The sequence below is a fragment of the Scyliorhinus canicula genome, chromosome 1, assembly GCF_902713615.1.
Source record: "Scyliorhinus canicula chromosome 1, sScyCan1.1, whole genome shotgun sequence".
Lineage (NCBI taxonomy): Eukaryota > Metazoa > Chordata > Chondrichthyes > Carcharhiniformes > Scyliorhinidae > Scyliorhinus > Scyliorhinus canicula.
Window position 1 is genome coordinate 16,896,693 of NC_052146.1, and position 22,292 is coordinate 16,918,984.

The 22,292-nt window shown below is 49.0% G+C and overlaps 1 protein-coding gene across 2 annotated transcripts in view; it reads right to left on the bottom strand.

The window, feature by feature from the left end:
- Positions 1-4,054: 4,054 nt before the first annotated feature.
- slc7a4 (solute carrier family 7 member 4) overlaps positions 4,055-22,292 on the bottom strand; it is a 62,575-nt gene continuing 44,337 nt past the window's right edge. The window contains exons 4-5 of one of the 2 annotated variants that reach the window (XM_038812870.1): positions 13,163-13,271; positions 4,055-4,295 (exon numbers count right to left, since the gene is read on the bottom strand). In XM_038812870.1, coding sequence (XP_038668798.1) covers positions 4,105-4,295; positions 13,163-13,271 — 300 coding nt within the window. In that variant the 3' untranslated portion in view covers positions 4,055-4,104. The remainder of the gene's footprint in view (positions 4,296-13,162; positions 13,272-22,292) is intronic. The other variant, XM_038812929.1, reaches the window with a different exon arrangement.

Consider the following 22,292-nt stretch of genomic DNA (forward strand, 5'->3'; position numbering starts at 1 on the left):
AATTCTATTGATATCAATGGCTTGAGTTGAACTGGCCAGCCGATCTACGGTCCCAGTTGTATGCCAAGGGGGCAGGTTGGCATTCTATCACGTTATATTCTTGAAGGATGAGTTCAAAACAGCCTTTGTTACCTGAAGCCGCCTTGAGATTGATTCCTTTTAGCCATCATTTTTTAGTTGCAATGAAGGAATGGCGATACATTCCTTGCCTTGCACCACCCTGACTTGGAAGTTTATTCCTTCACCGTTGCTGGGTCAGAACCCTGGAGCTCCCTTCCTAATGGTAATCGACTTCCCAATGGTAATGCCACATGATGTCAGCAGTTCAAAAAGGCAGCTCACCAGTACATTCAGAGAGTTGTGAACACTGCCCAGTCCATCACCTGCCTCCCATCCATTGACTCCATCTACACCTCCCGCTGCCAGGGGAAAGCGGGCAGCATAATCACAGAATCATAGAATTTACAGTGCAGAAGGAGACCATTCGGCCCATCGAGTCTGCACTGACCCTTGGAAAGAGCACCCTATCCAAGCCCACCTCCATCCCCATAACCCAGTACCCCACCCCACCTTTTTGAACACGAAAGGCAATTTATCATGGCCAATCCACCTCACCTGCACATCTTTGAACTGTGGGAGGAAACTGGAGCACCCGGAGGAAACCCACGCAGACACGGGGAGAACCTGTCGACTCTGCACAGACGGTGACCCAAGCCGAGAATCGAACCTGGGACCCTGGAGCTGTGAAGCGTCTGTGCTAACCATTGTGCTACCGTGCTGCCCACAAATCAAAGACTTCTCCCACCCGGCTTACTCACTCTTCCAACCTCTCCCATCGGGCAGGAGATACAAAAGTCTGAGAACACGCACAGACTCTAACAGAGCTTCTTCCCCACTGTTACCAGACTCCTAAACAACTCTCTTATGGACTACACCCTTGTATGCTTCACCCGATACCATTGTCTATGTATTTACATTGTGTACCTTGTGCTGCCCTATTATTTATTTTATTTTCTTTGATTTATTTTCATGTACTTAATGATCTGTTTGAGCTGCTCTCGGGAAAATACTTTTCACTGTACCTCGGTACACGTGACAATAAACAAAATCCAGATTTGCTCGTAGATTCTCAAGGGCAATTAGAGTTGGGTAATAAATGCTGGCCCAGCATGAATGAATACATTTTTAAAAATTGAATTAATATTCTAAATCTTCTACTCCTGGACTTTCCATGTTATTGCTCATAGTGAATTGTATTTCTGATAGGGCTTGTGAAAGATGTGGTGAAAACCACTGAAGTAATTGGCTAAAAGTGGAGAGTTCTTTGATTGATTCCAAAATGGAGCTGATTGGTGTCAAGATTTATTTTTTTTTGTTCCTGAGGGATTTGAGCCATTCACAAAAGTAGACCACAATTTTCTTCTGAGTTACAGACACATTTAAAAAGCAACACACATTATATGCAAAGCTTTGGAAAAATGAGCAAATCTAGAGCAGCCATAAGACCATAAGACACAGGAGCAGAAGGAGGCCATTCGGCCCATTGAGTCTGCTCCACCATCTACCCCTGGTAATCATAGAATTTACAGTGCAGAAGGAGGCCATTCGGCCCATTGAGTCTGCACCGGCTCCTGGAAAGAGAACCCTACCCAAGGTCAACACCTCCACCCTATCCCCATAACCCAACCCAACACTAAGGGCAATTTTTGGACACTAAATGCAATTTATCATGGCCAATCCACCTAACCTGCACATCTTTGGACTGTGGGAGGAAACCGGAGCCCCTGGAGGAAACCCACGCACACACGGGGAGGATGTGCAGACTCCGCACAGACAGTGACCCAAGCCAGAATCGAACCTGGGACCCTGGAGCTGTGAAGCAATTGTGCTATCCACAATGCTACCGTGCTGCCCCCTAAGTCAGGGGATATGCTGTTCTGTAAGAAGAGTACAGAACACTTGATAATGCAAAGCACCGATGTATTACTCTTGTGCTAAAATGGAGTTATGTGTTCCCGTAAGACTACAAAGTCCAAATGCTGTTTAGTAACCACTGGCCGAGTTCAGAGGGAGCTCAATTAAGGTGATACTGGTTATGTGTGGTTCTGCCTCTCTTTAAATTATGACACAAACATTATGATGCCAAGGTTGAAGGGTGAGATGTGAGAAGGTGTACAACGTTGCTGATTGCTTCTTCATATTCAAAGCCATGGGAATCAATGTAGGGCATTGGTAATGATTCGAAGGCTAATATGTTGCAAGCTGCCAAAGTATGCAGAGGAGGAGTGAAGGGATGAGTGGAAGGGGAGGATGAGGAGAGAGAGGGTAAACAAAGAGGAGGCAGAGAGAGAGAGAGAGAAGCGAAAAGTAGGGAGAAAGAACAGGGAGAGAAGAGGAGGGGACTGGAACGGGGTAGGGAAAAGGAGGATGAGGAAGGTGGATGGAGACCACAATGCGAGGGGTGAGAAGTGAAGGGTTGAGGAAAAAGCGATAATAGGCACATTGCCTCTGTAGGGGGAAAGTTGGGAAACTGTAATGAGGAATGCCCCGCCCCCCCACAACTCAAAGATGTGCAGGTTAGGTGGATTGGCCATGTTAAATTGCCCCTTAATTAAAAGATAGATTAGGCAGCCAAAATAATTTGAGGGGCAGACATTGTTAGCGGGATTTTCCGCATTCGGCGTGATGGCCCGGCGCCAGCGTCAAAAACGGGTCGACCAGAAGTAGCGGAATTCTCTGCACTTCCGGGGACTAGGCCGGCGCTGGAGTGACTGTGCGAGTTAGCGCTTGCGCAGAACTGCCGGTGTGGTTCCGCGCATGTGCAGAGCGGCTGGCGAATTCTGCCGCATGCGCAGGGGGGGGGGTGTCTTCTCCGCGCCGGCCATGGCGGAGCCCTGCAGGAGCCGGCGCTGGGTGGAAGACGTGCCCCCACGGCACTGGCCCGCTCGCAAATCGGTGGGCCCTGATCGCCGGCCTGGCCACCGTGGGGGGCCCCCACCCCGGGGTCAGATCCCCCCCTGCCCCCCTCCCCCTGACCCCCCCGAGGACCGCACCAGCCAACTTACCTGCCAGGTCCCGCTGCGTGGGACCATGTCCAATCCACGCCGGCGGGACTTGGCAGAAATGGGCGGCCGCTCGGCCCATCGGGGCCCGGAGAATTGCCGGGGGGTGGGGAGGCTGCCAACGACCCCCGACTGGCGTGGCGTGAATCCGGCCTCCACCCGAAAACCGGCGCCGGAGAATATGGCAGGCGCGTCGGGGTGGCGTGGCGGGATTCCCGCTGCCCCCCGGTGGGGGGTCGGAGAATCGTGCCCTGTAAGTGTGGATGGATTACTAATGGAGGGCATGTTTGCCAATTGAACCATAGTGAAGATCAGTCAAGGCCAGAAATGGTACCTGGGCTAAATCATGTGTAACAGATTTAAAATCCCTAAACTTCCATAGGCTCATGTGACAAGTATTCAATAATTTTAATAAAATATATCCTGCCCCATCAAGTTGATGCAATACTGAATATTTCTCGCACAAAGTAATGATGTCACAACATGTGTCGGTCGTCGTTTAATATATAGCTCTGGGGACAGGCAAGTTTCTGACAAAGTGTTTTTTTGTTTTGCTTTCTCCATCTTTCCTCGACCTCACTGGATGAAAAGATGAAGGAAAGAGAGGGGAGTTGGCTCAGTTGACTGAAATGTTGCAAATAATAATTTAGGGACGTACAGGAGATTTGGGATTCTTCTGCATGTGTTTGAATGAATTTATCTGACATTCGTCACTCTGCTATCTTAGCGGAGAATTTTTCCAATTTACTTCAGACATATTAACACTTACTTTCCCTTCAATTTGGAACAAAAACTAGCAGATGCTGACAAATCCCATGGGCGATATGAGAAATGTTCGCCAACAGCTCGGTGAAAACGCTGTGTTTTAGCTCTCTCTGGCTGCTCCTGGAATCATGTCGGCGCTTGGAAGGTGGTGGTGGTGGGGGGGGGGGGGGGGGGGGGGAGGGGGGGGGTGATGAGGGGGTTGGGAGGGGGGGGGGGCATCGGTGGCGAGGGGTGGCGGCGGCATCCTCCATCGAAGAGTGACTGGCCAAGCTCGCGACTATCTACTCACTTCTCCAGTCACTTCCGCCATGCCCATGTTGTCCTGCGAGTCTGGCTGGACGGTTTGCACTGTTTCCACCAGGCTGCCACTGGGAAGGACCACGTAGCGGGCGACCACATTGCGCGGTTTTGGCTCCTTCAGGCTCTCCTTGCTGTGCCAGATACCGTAACCGAAATAGATGAGAAGACCTGTCAATGGATGAGTGCGCATTAGGAGCTTCCAAAGTTGCCGCGTTTACCATCTCTGGTGGTTTCCAACAACAACAACAACATCTTGCATTTATAAAGCACCTCTAACATGCTAAAATGTCCCACAATGCACCACAGGAGAGTTGTCAGGCAGAATTTAACCTGAAATCGGAGGTATCAGACCAGCACCTACAGTTTGTCCAGTGTTGCCAGATCTACTCCCCAGGACTGATTTGTATGCAGAATCGATCGTATGATAACAATTTGATTGTAATTTATCAGAGGTCTAAATTTCTGCAGGCTTACACTTGACAGGTCTGGTTGAATATTGGTGATAACGTCTCCATAATATAAAACACCTGTTTTTCACCCTTTAACATGCCTCCCCTTTCTCAAATTCTCCCACCCTCTTTCGGAGACGGTGACTCTGCGTCTGCTCCACAATCACACAAATATAAGTAGGCCACGTGGCTATTCTCCATGTGTGAGGCTGGCCAGTTGACCATTGTTCGGTGATTTGACACGGTGGAGGTATATCTGGGACATGATGATCACATCCTTGCCCACCTTTTCCGACCTGCTCTTTCCCGTGGCCAATGATCGGAAGTGAAAGTTCAGGCTTTTGTCACATTCTACCACCTCCACCACCACTCCTCCCCCCCCCCCCCCCCCCCCAACCCCTACGCCCTGCATCAAAAGATCAAAGCTGAGCTAAAGCGATTAGAGGAAACGGGAATCATTAAACCTGTGTAATCTTCCAAGGGGGCAACCCCATGGACACCAGACTGAAGCCAGACCGATCAATAAGAATACCTGCGGACTATAAGCTAGCAATCAACCAGGCTGCCCAGTGAATAAGTACCCGGTCCCCCAAATCGAGGGCCTCTAAGCCAAGCTGACAGGAGGTCTCACCCTATCCAAGCTGGTCCTCAGCCACATGTACCTGCAGTTGGAATTAGAAAAGGTTCCCAAAGGTTCTTCATGATCAATACACATAAGGGCGATTTCAGTACATGAGGCTACCTTTCGGCATGTCCTCCTTGTTTTCCAGCGTACCGTGGAAAAGCTCCTTCAGGATATCCCAAAAGTGATGGTTTACCTGGATGATGTTTTGGTCACTGGAACTACACGTGAGAGCACATGCCACATTTGAAAGAGTTATTAAAGAGATTCAGATATGCAGGAGCCCGCCTTAAACTGGAGTCAGGGAAGGTCCCAGAGGACTGGAAAATGGCTAATGTGACACCCCTGAGGGAGGCAGAAAATGGGAAATTATAGGCTGGTTGGCCTGACTTTGCACGTCGGTAAGATTTTAGAGTTCATTATTAAGGGTGAGATTGCGGAGTACTTGGAAGTGCATGGTAAAATAGGGCATGAGTCAGCACGGCTTCGTCCAGGGGAGGTCATGCCTGTCAAATCTTTGAGACGGTAATGAGGAAGTTAGACAAAAGAGAACCAGTGGATACGATCTATTTGGATTTCTAGAAGGCCTTTGACCAGGAGCCATACAGGAGGCTGATGAATAAGATAAGAGCCGATGGTATTCGGGGCAACGTACAGGCATGGATAAAGGATTGGCTGACTGGCAGGAGGCAGAGAGTGGGGATTGGCAGAATGGCAGCAGACGAGTGGTGTGCCTCGGGGGTCTGTGCTGGGACCACAACTTTTCTCAATATACATTAATGATCTGGAAGAAGGAACTGAAGTCACTGTTGCTGCGTTTGCAGCTGATACAGAGATAAGTAGAGGGACAGGTAGCATTGAGGAAGCAAGGGGGCTGCAGAAGGATTTGGACAAGCTAGGAGAGTGGGCAAAGAAATGACAGATGGAATACAATGTGGAAAAGTGTGCGGTTGTGCACTTTGGTAGGAAGAATAGAGGCATAGGGCGGGATTGTCCGGCTGTGTTCACCCGGCGACCGGAGAATCCCGTCCGAGGTCAATTGATTTTACCATTGTCGGCGTCTTGCCCGTGGCGTTCTTACGGCAGGCGAGCGGGAGAATCCATCCCAAGACTATTCCCCCCCCCCCCCCCCCCCCCCCCCCCCCCCCCCCCCCCCCACCCACTCCACCACGAGGCTCACGCCAGCTGAATTGCCTATGGGCCTTTGCCTCAGAACTCGTTTGGATTTTACATTTCCAAATTTGCCGATGAGGGTGGAGGCACATCAGGCCTCCCAGAAAAATCAACATCACAAAAGGGTGACAGATCATTCCAGGCGTGCGACCTGGTTCTAGTTCGAGATTTCTTCGCGGTTCCACTCTGGTTAGTCGGTCGGTTCATATCCCAATCTGGACCCGTGTCGTATGTGCTAAATATCAATGGGGTAGTGTGGCCCCTTTAAGGGGCGAGCTTTATGACCTACGTGACCAGCTCGAGAATATATGTTTTGCTGTAAATGGCACAACAATATACCGTAAATGGCTAAACTCTTAGGAATATAGAAATATATGGGCGTGCATGTCCACAGATCTTTGAAGGTAGCAACACAAGTGGACAAGGCAGTCAAGAAAGCATATGGAATGCTTTCGAGTATAAAAACTGGCAAGTCACGCTACAGTTGTATAGCACCTTGGTACGGCCGCATTTGGAATATTCTGGTTGCCACACTACCAGAAGGATGTGGAGACTTTGGAGAGGGTGCAGAGGAGCTTAACCAGGATGTTGCCTGGTCTGGAGGGTGTTAGCTATGTTGGAGAGGCTGAATAGACTCGGACTGTTTTCATTAGAACGACGGAGGTTGAGGGGTGACCTGATAGAGGTCTACAAGATTATGACGGGCATGGACAGAGTGGATGGGCAGGCACTCTTGCCCAGGGTGGAGGGGCCAGTCACCAGGGGGCATAATTTTAAGGCACGTGGGGCAATGTTTAGAGAAGATGTGCGAGGCAAGTTTTTACGCAGAGGGTGGTGAGTGTCTGCAGCGCGTTGCCAGGGGAAGTTGTGGAAGCAGATACATTAACGGCGTTCAAAAGGCATCTTGCCAAATACATGGATAGGATGGATATAGAGGGATACGGCACAAGGAAGTGCTGAGGGGTCTTGGCAAAGGTTAGTATCATGACCGGCACAGGCTTGGAGGGCCGAAGGGCCTGTTCCTGTGCTGTATTGGTCTTTGTTCTTTGAGACCAATCATACGGGAGCAGGCGAACACCGACCAAAAGAGAGAAAGCACGTGACCCTGGGAGCGGGGCCCTGGGCAGTGTGGACCCCGGAGCTGGAGAGACAAGAACTAACCATAAGTGTTCTGTGCCTGTACACTGTTACCTTTGCCTACTGTTAATAAACCCTCTTCATTGTTAGTGGAAGACTGCTTTTAAATCTTTAACAAGATGTGAATCATCATCTTCCGATAAATTCAGACAGTTGTTTAAGATTAAAGTTAATTTATTTTGTCCACTGCCACTGACCAGCTTTTACAGAATCTCTACAGTGCAGAAGGACGCCATTCGGCCCATTGAGTCTGCACTGACCCTCTGACAGAGCACTCAGGTCCACTCCCCCGCCCACCTCGCCCAATACCTGGAACCCAACTTGCACACCTTTGGACACTATGGGGGAATTTAGCATGACCAATCCACCTAACCTGCACATCTTTGGATTGTGGGAGGAACTGGAGCACCCGGAGGAAACCCACGCACACACGGGGAGAAGGTGCAAACTCCACACAGACTGTCACCCGAGGCTGGAATCAAACCCGGTTCCCTGGCGCCGTGAGGCAGTAGTGCCAACCACTGTGCCGGCGTTCTGAATACTGGGGCAAGATTGCATATGGGACAGTCATACTTTGCCACCTGATCTCCCAAGTGTCCATTCTTCCTGCTGCCGTTAGCACAATGACTATTGACAGCTTATCTGACTGTACAAGAACTCAATACAGTCAAACACAAATCTGCTCCCACCTGATGTTCACACATCAGCTTTAACATCAGGTACAGATTGATTAAAATACTCATTCCAAATGGACTCATTGGAAAGCACTGAGGGGTGGGCAGCATGGTGGCTCAGTGGTTAGCACTGGGACTACGGCGCTGAGGACCCGGGTTCGAATCCCCGCCATGGGTCACTGACTGTGTGGAGTTTGCACATTCTCCCCGTGACTGCATGGGTTTCACCCCCACAACCCTAAAAGGTGTGCAGGTTAGGTGAATTGGCCGTGTTAAGTTGCCCCTTAATTGAAAAAAAAATAATTGGGTACTCTAAAAATAAGAAAAGCACTGAGCGGTGTCTTGATCATTTCTCTCCTCCTATCTCTACACTAATTCGGCACTCGACACCAGCATCCCCCAAGACGACGGCATTGCTGCAACAGCCTCAGTACTCAACACCGAAAACTGCCAATCTCCAGACGCAATTCTGCAACTCATCTGCTTCATTCTGGATCACAACGTCTTCACCTCGACAACAAGTTCATCCAGACGCACGGAACAGCCATGGGGATCAAATTCGCACCTCAATATGCCAACATCTTCATGCACAAGTTTGAACCAGACCTCCTCACCGCACAGGACCTTCAACCGACGTTATACACCAGATACATCGATGACATTTTTTTCCTTCGGACTCATGCCAAAGAATCACTGAAACAACTACACAATGACATCAATAAGTTCCATCCCACCATCAGACTCACCGTGGACTACTCTCCAAAATCAGTTGCATTCTTGGACACAGTTGTCTCCATCAAGGACGGTCACCTCAGCACTTCGCTTTACCGCAAGGCCACGGATAACCTCACGATGCTCCACTTCTCCAGCTTCCACCCTAAACACATTAAAGAAGCCATCCCCTGTGGACAAGGCCTCCGTGTACGCCGGATCTGCTCAGACGAGGAGGAGCGTAACAGACACCTACAGATGCTGAAGGATGCCCTCGTATGAACGGGATATGGCGCTCGACTCATCGATCGACAGTTCCAACGCACCACAGCAAAAAATCACACCGACCTCCTCAGAAGACAAACACGGGACACAACCGATAGAGTACCTTTCGTCGTCCAGTACTTTCCCGGAGCGGAGAAACTACGACATCTTCTCGGCAGCCTTCAACACGTCATCGATGAAGATGAACATCTTGCCAAGGTCATCCCCACACCCCCACTACTTTCCTTCAAACAACCGCGCAATCTCAAACAAACCATTGTTTGCAGCAAACTACCCAGCCTTCAGAACAGCGACCACGACACCACACAACCCTGCCAGGGCAATCTCTGCAAGACGTGCCAGATCATCGACATGGGTGCCACCTTTACACGTGAGAACACCACCCACCAGGTATATACTCGTGCGACTCGGCCAACGTTGTCTACCTCATACGCTGCAGGAAAGGATGTCCTGAAGCGTGGTACATTGGCGAGACCATGCAGACGCTGCGATAACGAATGAACAGACATCGCGCGGCAATCACCAGGCAGGAATGTCCCCTTCCAGTCGGGGAACACTTCAGCAGTCAAGGGCATTCAGCCTCTGATCTCCGGGTAAGCGTTCTTCAAAGCGGCCTTCAGGACGCGCAGAATCGCCGAGCAGAAACTTATAGCCAAGTTCCGCACACATGAGTGCGGCCTCAACCGGGACCTGGGATTCATGTCGCATTCATCCCCCACCATCTGGCCTGGACTTGCGAAATCCTACCAACTGTCCTGGCTTGAGACAATTCACACCTCTTTAACCTGGGGTTACCCCTATCTCTGGATCTGTAAAGATTTAATTACCTGCTAATGCTCGCATTCTAAGCATTGTCTGGCATCTTTGAATTTGTCTGTATATATGTTTCTGGAACATACCTCTCCATTCACCTGAGGAAGGAGCAGTGCTCTGAAAGCTAGTGTTTGAAACAAACCTGTTGGACTTTAACCTGGTGTTGTAAGACTTCTTACTGTGCTCACACCAGTCCAACGCCGGCATCTCCACATCATAATTTAATTATATCCTTACTTTAGAACATAGAACATAGAACAGTACAGCACAGAACAGGCCCTTCGGCCCTCGTTGTTGTGCCGAGCAATGATCACCCTACTCAAACCCACGTATCCACCCTATACCCGTAACCCAACAACCCCCCCCCCCCCCCTTAACTTTACTTTTTAGGACAGTACGGGCAATTTAGCATGGCCAATCCACCTAACCTGCACATCTTTGGACTGTGGGAGGAAACCGGAGCACCCGGAGGAAACCCACGCACACACGGGGAGGACGTGCAGACTCCGCACAGACAGTGACCCAGCCGGGAATCAAACCTGGGACCCTGGAGCTGTGAAGCATTTATGCTAACCACCATGCTACCGTGCTGCCCCTTTACTTAAGGAAATTGAGTTTGGTTGTCATAGCATCATGTAAGATAGTCAGCAGTATGAAATGGCAACAAAGTGCATTTATATAGCACCTTTATCACAATAAAATGTCTCAAGACCATCACAGGAGTGATTGTCAAACAAGGGTTGACACTGAGCCACATGCAAAGATGTGAAGACAGGTGACCAAAAGGCTGGTCAAAGACGTAGGTTTTACCCAAAGATGTGCAGGGTGGGTGGATTGGCCACGCTAAATTGCCCCTTAATTGGAAAAAATTAATTGGGTGCTCTAAATTTATTTTAAAAAAGAGGTAGGTTTTAAGGGCATCTTAAATGACGTACGAACTTGGTGGTGAAGTGGGTTTGACGTTGGTTTTTCGGATTCTTCATTCAAACACAGTCCAGCCTGACAGATTGGAAATCTCCTTGCTGGTTGGTGCGAAGAATGGACATTGAGTTTCAAATGCTTTAGGCTCACGGCAGAAAGCCTGCTCCAATATAACAAGTGGCTGGTTTAGCTCACTGGGCTAAATCGCTGGCTTTTAAAGCAGGCCAGCAGCACGGTTCGATTCCTGTACCAGCCTCCCCGGACAGGCGCCGGAATGTGGCGACTAGGGGCTTTTCACGGTAACTTCATTGAAGCCTACTCGTGACAATAAGCGATTTTCATTTCATTTCATTTCCATAAGGGAAATGGAAGTCGGGATGGAAAATCATGCTGCTTCCAGGAGGCGTGCTCTTCAATGACCAGGGCTGATGCGCATTCCTGAGGCAGAGGGAGCTTTATGGTGCATCTGGATGGGTCAGAGTGCCTCATGCTGACAGTGGGGGACCCTGTAATGGAAAGTCTGCTATTCCCCAGTCTAATGAAGTAGCTCAATTTGGAACATGCTTCAAAGTATCCCATGACAGGAGGATAAAATGCACAGGTTCAAACAAATAAGGGAAAACGATCGGATTGATGCCAAGAAATTCTTCACACAACTCATGATAAACACATGAGTCAAAATTCCGGGTTTAATCGAGCAATCATAATCCTTGGAACCATTTTAAAAAACAGTTGGATAGAAGCGTAAGGTTTTACCGCAGGATGAGCCAAATGCTGTTTTGTACTCATCGTGTGAGTAATAAAGATTTTTTTTAAAATGAAAATCGCTTATTGTAGGCTTCAAATGAAGTTACTGTGAAAAGCCCCTAGTCGCCACGTTCCGGCGCCTGTTCAGGGAGGCTGGTATGGGAAACAGTTTGAATGGGGGTTACCTGGGGGTGGAGAGGACATCACACTTTGGGAGCGATGTGAAGGGATAAAGAGAACTCAGAAAAGATTTACAAGAATGATCCCATGGCTGACACCATCCAGGACAAAGCAGCCCCGCTTGATTGCTCCCCCTTCCACGCACAATCAAACCTCCATCACCGACGAACAGCGGCAGCCGTGTGCACCATCTACAAGATGCACTGCTGTAACTTACCAAACCCACAACCACTACCACCTAGAAAGACAAGAGCAGCAGATACCTGGGAACCCCACCATCTCGGGACGGAGAATCTCGCCCAAGGTGTCTCCCATTTAAGGCTGCGATTGGGAGACTTCATTTATCTCAGCATATTTTTAGAACTCCCTTCTCCAGAGGGCAGTGGAGGCAGGGTCATTGGATATTTTTAAGGCAGAGGTGGACAGAGTCTTGACTGACAAAGGAGTCAAAGGTTATTGGGGGTAGGGGTGTAGGGGGTAGTGGGGGGAGAGTTGAGGCCACAATCAGATCAACCATGATCGCATTGACTGGCGAGGTAGGGTTTTAATGGGCCAAATGGCATAATCCCGCTCCTTTTTCGTCTGTTCAGAGAAGTTGGAGAGGAGATTTGATAGAGGTGTTCAAAATCATGAGGCGGCAGGTAGGGAGAACTTACTTCCATTGGTGGGAGGTTCGAGAACCAGAGGACATTGATTCAAGGTGAATGGCAAAAGAACGAAGGTGACACAAGGAGAAAAATAAATAATACAGCGAGTGGTGGGGATCCAGAATGTACTGCCTGAGAATGTGGTAGAGGCAGACTCAATCATACCTTTGGAAAGGGGCGTGGACATGTATTTGAAGAGATGGTGTGAAGCCGGAGGAATGGGACTAATTGAGTTGCATTTTGCCAAGAGCTGGCATTGGTCACAAAAGGCCGAATGGCCTCCGTCCTGATTTAACCAGCCTATGATTCATTGCTACTCATAGGAGATCACTTGGTTCCCCCGTGTCTAAGCTGGCCCTCTGACTGAGGTACTAATTCGTCCCACTCACCTGCTGTAATCTTCTTCAACCACCCTTTCAAAGAGTGTATTCCAGATCACAGCAACAGGCGGGATAAAAACATTACAGGGTGAAAAAAACAATAGCTCGCATTTTACCGCCAGTTGTGTATTGATTCCTCACGATGGTCCGTCGGTGGCATGGGGAGCCGTACAGGAGGTTGAGCTAAAGAAACTATAGATTAGAATCCCCAATCCTAGGCCAATATGCCAACAATGGAACCTGGCAAGGCAAATGCTCATTGAGTAGAAGTAAGTTGTAAAATAAACTTGTCGTACCTATTGCTACCCAAACGGAAAACCTCACCCAGGTCAAGAAATTCAGCTTTAACATCAGGAACACATTGATTAAAATACTCATACCAGGGATCAAAGGTACCAGCGGAACCTGCAAAATGAAAAGTGGTAAAGGATTGATTAGTGATACAATTCATCTTACTTTTTATTAAAATTTACCATCCTTTAATGAACTGATAGCTGAAACTGCAAGACATACAAACCACATGTTCGTCGCTCTCAAAACCAGAGTGCACCTTGGTTGAGCTCAGTTTTGGGGGTGGTAATGTTATGATTGGCTTCAATGCCCTGAGGGATCAGTGCATAATGTTCTCACTCGTGGATGTGGGGCCCACTCTGATGACTGGAGAAGAAAATCTCGTCTTGCCATTGCACTGCCAGACGCACTGCTTCGCGAATGAGAGTTTTGTAAAATACATTTGGTCAGCATTTATTGCCCATCCCTAGTTTGCCTTTCAGAAGGTGGTGGTAAGCTGCCTTCTTGAACTGCTGCAGTCACTGAGATGTAGGTACACCCACTGTGCTGTTAGGGAGGGAGTTCCAGAATGTTGCCCCAGCGACAGTGAAGGAACGGCGATATATTTCCAAGTCAGGGTGGTGAATGACTTGGAGGGGAACCTCCAGGTGGTGGGGTTCCCAGGTATCTGCTGCTCTTGTCCTTCTAGATGGTAGTGGTCGTGGGTTTGGAATGTGCTGCCTAAGGAACTTTGGTAAGTTACTGCAGTGCATCTTGTAGATGGTACACACGGCTGTCACTGTTCGTCGGTGGTGGAAGATTTGAATGTTTGTGGAAGGGGGAGCAATCAAGCGGGCTGCTTTGTCCTGGATGGTGTCAAGCCTTTTGAGTGTTGTTGGAGCTGCACTCATCCAGGCAAGTGGAGAGTATTCCATCACACTCCTGACTTGTACCTTGTTGATGGTGGACAGACTTGGGGGATCAGGAGGTGAGTTATTCACAGTAGGATTCCTAGCCTTTGACCTGCCCTAGTAGCCACACTATAAACATGGCTAGTCTAGTTCAATTTATGATCAATGGTAACCCCCAGTTTAGAACCAGAGTCCCAACTGCCCCTTCTGGTGAACATAAGAAATTCCAACGTGCTGATTTTCAAAGTGCAAAGAACAGTTCAATACAGGAACAGGCACTTCGGCCCTCCAAGCCTGTGCCAAACATTTTTTAAAAATAAATTTAGAGCACCCAATTTATTTTTCCAATTAAGAGGCAATTTAGCCTGGCCAATCCACCAATCCTGCACAACTTTGAGCTGTGGGGGCGAAACCCATGCAAACACGGGGAGAATGTGCAAACTCCACACGGACAGTGACCCAGAGCCGGAATCGAACCTGGGACCTCGGCGCAGTGAGGCAGCAGTGCTAACCACTGCACCACCGTGCTGCCCTAGCCTGTGCCAAACATAATTTGGGCAGCACGGTAGCATTGTGGATAGCACAATTGCTTCACGGCTCCAGGGTCCCAGGTTCGATTCCAGCTTGGGTCACTGTCTGTGCGGAGTCTGCACATCCTCCCCGTGTGTGCGTGGGTTTCCTCCGGGTGCTCCGGTTTCCTCCCACAGTCCAAAAATGTGCAGGTTAGGTGGATTGGCCATGATAAATTGCCCTTAGTGTCCAAAAATTGCCCTTAGTGTTGGGTGGGGTTACTGGGTTATGGGGATAGGGTGGAGATGGTGACCTTGGGTAGGGTGCTCTTTCCAGGATCCAGTGCAGATTCAATGGGCCGAATGGCCTCCTTCTGCACAGTAAATTCTATGATAATCTATGATAATGCCTATCTAAACTAAAACCTTCTGCACTTCCGGGGTCCGTATCCCTCTGTTCCCATCCTTATGGAACAAAGGAAATCTTGTCACTATCCTGGCCAATATTCATCTGTTAATCAATTCATTAAATCACATAGAATTTACATAGAATTTACAATGCAGAAGGAGGCCATTCGGCCCATCGAGACTGCACCGGCTCTTGGAAAGAGCACCCTACCCATGGTCAACACCTGCACCCTATCCCCATAACCCAGTAACCCCACCCAACACTAAGGGCCATTTTGGACACTAAGGGCAATTTATCATGGCCAATCCACCTAACCTGCACATCTTTGGACTGTGGGAGGAAACCGGAGCACCCGGAGGAAACCCACGCAGACACGGGGAGGATGTGCAGACTCCAACTCCAACCAGACATGAACTGGTTATTGTCACATTGATATTTTTGGGACCTTGCTGTGTTTGTAACTATTCATTCATGGGATGTAAGTGTCACTGGCCAGGCCAGCATTTATTGTCCATCTCTAATTGACAAACCACCTTCTTGAACCGCTGCAGTGAATGTGGTGTAAGTCTACGATGTTGACCGAGCAGCACTGAATGAACAACATTTTGCCTGCTGTATTTCCTACATTATAGTAGTAACTACACTTCAAAGGCTGTCCTGAAGTTGCGAAAGGTCCTTTATAGAGGTACGTCTTCCTTTTCATTCTAGGTTAGGAGCAGAGAAATGATCAAGACACCCCTGAGTGCTTTTCTTTTTTTTAAGAGTACCCAATTATTTTTTTTTCCAATTAAGGGGCGACTTTGCACGGCCAATTCACCTAACCTGCATATCTTTTAGGGTTGTGGGGGTGAAACCCATGCAGTCACAGAGAGAATGTGCAAACTCCACACAGTCAGTGACCCAGATCGGGGAATCGAACCCGGGTCCTCAGCGCCGTAGTCCCAGTGCTAACCACTGAGCCACCATGCTGCCCAGCCCTCAGTGCTTTCCAATGAGTCCATTTGGAATGAGTATTTTAATCAATCTGTACCTGATGTTAAAGCTGATGTGTGAACATCAGGTGGGAGTGGATTTGTGTTCGACTGTATTGAGTTCTTGTACAGTCAGATAAGCTGTCAATAGTCATTGTGCTAACGGCAGCAGGAAGAATGGACACTTGGGAGATCAGGTGGTAAAGTATGACTGTCCCATATGCAATCTTGCCCCAGTGTTCAGAACGCTGGCACAGTGGTTAGCACTACTGCCTCACGGTGCCAGGGATCCGGGTTCGATTCCGGCCTCGGGTGACAGTCTGTGTGGAGTTTGCACCTTCCCCCCGTGTCTGCGTGGGTTTCCTCCGGGTGCTCCAGTTCCTCCCACAATCCAAAGGTGTGCAGGTTAGGTGGATTGGTCACGCTAAATTCCCCCACAGTGTCCAAAGGTGTGCAGGTTGGGTTCCAGGTATAGGGCAAGGTGGGACCTGATTAGAGTGCTCTGTCAGAGGGCCAGTGCAGACTCAATGGGCCGAATGGTGTCCTTCTGCACTGTAGAGATTCTGTGAAAGCTGGTCAGTGGCAGTGGGCAAAATAAATTAACTTTAATCTTAAACAACTGTCTGGATTTATCGGAAAATGATGACTCACATCTTGTTCAGGATTTAAAAGGTATAACACTTGTGAAGCAGCTGCATTCTGCCTGACTGTGAGTGTAGGGGTGGCAGTTGAGGAGATTAATTCAGACTGCATGAACTCAAAGCAACGTGGCATCATGGAACTGGCTCTGGCTTTTCTGACATAATTTATTTTAGTTTAAAAAGGCAGTATTAACAAATATTGCAATTTGAAGCAAAGAAGGGGGAAATTCAACAACAAACTGCAAAAGGTATATAGATTGTCATGTGAGAGTATCTTTAAGAAATGGGTGTATATAAATGGGTGTGTATATAAATATCTGTAGTGAGTGTACCTTTAAGGTGAGGGTGTTTATTACTGCAGTGATGACAGAGAGTGGGCGAAGCTGGGCTTTCTGTCAGCTTTTTACTTTCGTTTTAGGCAGTTTTCTGCAGGGTGTGTTTCAGTTTTGTTTTCAGAGCTGGATAGCTGCAGTCCCAGCCAGACGGGGTATTAGTCTCTCTCTCTGAAATCTAAAAACTTCAAATCGATCCTTTGATGATTTAAGACTAAAACTGCTCTCAGTAGTGACTTTAACCTGATGTGCTTCTGTTAAAAGTTCTTTTTTAAGTCTTATGGATGTTAAAAGGACAGCTTAATGATTACTTAGTGTTGTATTCTTTGGGGGTTGTATTTGAATTAATGGTTGCGAAGATGTTTACTGTATGTTTTAAAAAGATTGACTTGAGTTCATAGAATAAACATTGGTTTGCTTTAAAAAATACTTTTCCATTTCTGTTGTACCATACCTGTCGAGTGGGCCGTGTGCTCCCCATACCACAATCTATTAAAAGTTGGGGGCACCATGGTGGCGCAGTTGTTTAGCACTGCGGCCTCACGGCGCTGAGGTCCCAGGTTCGATCCCGGCTCTGGGTCACTGTCCGTGTGGAGTTTGCACATTCTCCCCGTGTTTGCGTGGGTTTCGCCCCCACAACCCAAAGATGCGCAGGCTAGGTGGATTGGCCATGCTAAATTGCCCCTTAATTGGAAAAAATGATTGGGTACTCTAAATTTTAAAATAAAACAAAAAACAAAACAGCATACTGTGCTTTTTTCTTTTTGGCAAGATTCTCAATTTCCCTGGTCATCCATGGTTGCCGAATCCTGCCTTTCCTGTCCTTCCTTTATACTGGCACATGCCTGTCCTGCAGCCCCATCAACTGTTCCTTAAAAGACTCCCACATGCCAAATGTGGATTTGTCCTCAAACAGCTTCTCCCAAACAACAGCCTCCAAATCCTGCCAAATCTGATTGCCTTTTCCCAATTTAGCACCTTACCGTAGGACAACACTTGTCCTTTTCCATGAGTAGTCGAAAGCTTACGGAATTGTGGTCACTGTTCACCAGACGTTCCCCCACTGCAACTTTGCTGACCTGGCCGGGCTCGTTCCCAAGTACTAAGTCCAATATAGCCCCCTCTCCAGTCGGACTATCCATATATTGTTCCAAAAAACCTTCTTGGACAAACTTTAAAAAAAAATAAAAAATTTAGAGTACCCAATTATTTTTTCCAATTAAGGGGCAATTTAGCGTGGCCAATCCACCTACCCTGCACATCTTTTGGGTTGTGGGGGTGAAACCCATGCAGACACGGGGAGAATCTGCAAACTCCACACAGACAGTGACCCAGGGCCGGGATTCGAACCCGGGTCCTCAGCGCCGTAGGCAGCAATGCTAACCACTGTGCCACCGTGCTGCTCCTTCTTGGACAAACTTAACAAATTCCTCACCATCCAGATCCCTGGGCCTCAGGGATTTCCAGTCAACATGAGGAAAATTAAAGTCTCCCACTATAACAACCCTATTATTTCTACATCTATCCAGAATCTGCTTACATATCTGTTCTTCAGCTTCCCATGGAGTGTTCGGAAGCGTGTAGTACACCCCTATCATAGTGACTGCCCCCTTCCGTTTCTGAATTCTACCCAGTGTGCCTCGTTACTTGATTCTTCCATGGTGTCCTCCCTCTGTACAGCTGTAATATGTTCTCTAACCAGTATTGCAACTCCCCCACCTCTTTTACCTTCTTCCCTGTCTCGCCTAAAACACCTTTTTCCTGGAATATTTAGCTGCCATCCTGTGTTTTTTTTAACCAAGTCACCATTACAGCAACTACATCCAAATTCCGCGCATGAATCAAGGCTTTAAGTTCATCTGTCTTACCTGTTATATTCCGTGCATTGAAGCAGATACACTTCAGACCTCCAAGCCCACTGAGTTCGACCTCTCCCAGCCTACCCTTCATTTTAGCCAGCCTGGCCCTGGCACCATGCTCATGCCGAGACTCTACACTTGCTGGCTTACTGTTCTGATTCCCAGCCCCCTGCCAAATTAGTTTAAACCCACCCGAACCACACTAGCAAACCTCCCAGCCAGGATATTGGTGCCCCTCCAGTTCAGGTGCAACCCGTCCTTCTTGTACAGACCCCACCTTCCCTGGAAGACACCCCGGTGATCCAAAAAACTGAAGCCCTCCCTCCTGCACCCGTTCTTTAGCCACGTGTTCAGCTGCACTATATCCCTGGTGCCAGCCTCGCTAGAACGTGGCACGGGGAGTAATCCTGAGATTACTACCCTAGAGGTCCTGCTTTTTAATCTTCCAACTAGCTCCCTAAATTGCCATTGCAGGACCTCGATACTCTATCTACCTATATAATTGGTGCCAATGTGGACAGTGACCTCTGTCTGATTTCCCTCCCGTTTTACGATGCTTTGTATCCGCTCAGAGACATCCAGGACCCTGGCACCAGAGAGGCAAACTACTATCCTGGGGTCATTTGTGCGGCCACAGAAGCTCCTATCTGTGCCCCTGACTATTGAATCCCCTACCACTAGCACCTTGAAATGAAATGAAAATCGCTTATTGTCACGAGTAGGCTTCAATGAAGTTACTGTGTAAAGCCCCTAGTCGCCACATTCCGGCGCCTGTCCGGGGAGGCTGATACGGGAATCAAACCGTGCTGCTGGCCTGTTTGGTCTGCTTTAAAAGCCAGCGATTTAGCCTTGTGAGCTAAACCAGCCCTTACTTAACCCTTGGACAACACTCGTCCTTTTCCATGAGTATTCAAAAGCTTACAGAATTTAGCTAAAGATGTCCTAATGTAGCAGGACAGGCCACGCTGCCGTAGTGTAACACGGTACACAGATATACTATTCAAAGAATGCTCTTGACTAGGATATGATTCAAGGCTCCTGCCGCAGTGACTCATTCTGCTAATCTGGGGCAACTTTGGTAAGAAAGGAAAATCCTAGCGATAGTAAAGGAGACAGTGATATATTTCCAAGTCAGGATAATAGGCGGCACGGTAGCACAGTGGTGAGCACTGTTGCTTCACAGCACCAGGGACCCAGGTTCGATTCCCCGCTGGGTCACTATCTGTGCAGAGTCTGCATATTCTCCCCGTGTCTGCGTGGGTTTCCTCCGGGTGCTCCGGATTCCTCCCACAAGTCCCGAAAGACGTGCTGTTAGGTGAATTGGACATTCCAAATTCTCCCTCAGTGTTCTCCCGAACAGGTGCCAGAGTGTGGCGACTAGGGGTTTTTCACAGGAACTTCAGTGATTGATTGATATTTATTGTCACATGTACCGAAAAACAGTGAAAAGTATTTTTCTGCGGCCAAGGGAACGTACACAGTACGTACATGGTAGAGAAAAGAATAATCGACAGAGGACATGGACAATGGTACATCAACAAATAGAGATTGGTTACAGTGCAGAACAAGGGCCAAACAAGAGCAGCATAGGGCATTGTGAATAGTTTTAGTTTTAATGCGGTGTTAGTGTTAATGTAAGTCCACTTGTGATAATAATAAAGATAATAATAATAATTTGTGGTTTGGAGGGAAAGTCCAGATGGGGGTGTTCCCATGCATCCGGTTTCCTCCCACAGTCCAAAGATGTGTGGGTTAGGTGGATTGGCCATGCTAAATTGCCCATTGTGTCCAAACGGTTATGTGGGGTTACAGGGATAGAGGAGGAGAGTGGGCCTAGGTGCTCTTTTGGAGGGTCAGTGCAGGATCAATGGGCCAAACGGCCTACTTCTGCCCTGTGGGGATCTGTAGCACCTGTCCTTCCAGGTGGCTGTGGTCGTGGGTTTGGAAGGTGCTGCCAAAGGAGTGTTGGTGAGTTCCTGTTATGTATGCTGTAGATAGTAAAAGGTTGCCAATGTATGTGGGTGCCCACACATGTGGGGCACTACCCCACACCCTCCAAATAAGGACACCCCGCTATGTGGTCTCTGGGGCACCCCTCTTCAGGCCCCCCACATCCCCTTACAGGCTCTCCCTTCCAGGACCCCCCACCTGTCACCTCCCCTAATATCCCACAAGGCTCCTTCTTACCTACCCTGCACCCCCTCCCAACTCTCCCTCACGGCGCCGAGGTCCCAGGTTCGATCCCGGCTTTGGGTCACTGTCCGTGTGGAGTTTGCACATTCTCCCCGTGCTTGCCTGGGTTTCGCCCCCACAACCCAAAGATGTGCAGGGTAGGTGGGTTGGCCACGCTACATTGCCCCTTAATTGGACAAAATTAATTGGGTACGACTTCCGGTTGCGGCTATGCGGAGCTAAGCCGCACGTTCGGCAGCTCCCGCCCTAAAAGGACTTGTGGGCTCTTTTAAGGGCCCCAAACGGCGCTGATTCGACAATTCCCGGTGGATAAAGGGGTCTGGAGCAAAACCCCCCGGGATTTATGGTGCGGACTCGAAGTGCCCATTGAGGGTTCGGGGATGTATCGAGAGGTACCTCGAGGTCAATGATACTGGGGAGGTCCAGGTGGGGATGGTGGGAGGCTCTGAAGGCAGTGATTAGGGGGGAGCTGATCTCCATCCGAGCCCATAGGGAGAGGGGGCAGAGGGAGAGACTGATGGAGGAGTGTGGATAGGAGGTATGCGGAGGCCCCGGAGGAAGGATTGCTGGGGGAGCGGCGTAGCCTGCAGGCCAAGTTTGATTTATTGACCACCAGAAAGGCGGAGACACAGTGGAGGAAGGCGCAGGTAGCGGTCTATGAGTATGGAGAGAAGGTGAGCAGGATGCTGGCGCATCAGCTTCGTAAGCGGGACGCGGCTAGGGAGATTGGTGGAGTGCAGGATAGAGATGGGAATGTGGTGCAGCAGGGGGCAGAGGTCAGTGAGGTCTTTTGGGACTTTTATAGGGAACTGTACCGGTCGGAGCCGCCGGCGGTGGGAGGGGGAATGGAGAGTTTTTTGGACAGGCTCCGATTTCCAAGGGTGCAGGAGGAGCAGGTGGAGGGACTGGGGACGCCGATCGAGTTGGAGGAGCTGGTCAGTGGGATTGGCCACATGCAGTCGGGGAAGGCGCCGGGACCGGATGGGTTCCCGGTTGAATTTTATAAGAAATACGCAGACCTGCTGGGCCCCCTGTTGGTTAGGACCTTCAACGAGGCATGGGAGGGGGGTGTTCTGCCCCCGACGATGTCTCGGCCGCTAATTTCCCTGATCCTGAAGCGTGATAAGGACCCCTTGCAGTGCGGATCATACAGGCCGATTTCACTGCTGAATGTAGATGCCAAGTTGCTGGCGAAGATCTTGGCCACTAGAATAGAGGACTGGGTGCCGGGGGTGGTACATGAAGATCAGACGGGTTTTGTGAAGGGGAGGCAGCTGAACACTAACGTGCGAAGGCTGCTAAATGTGATAATGATGCCGGCAGCAGAAGGA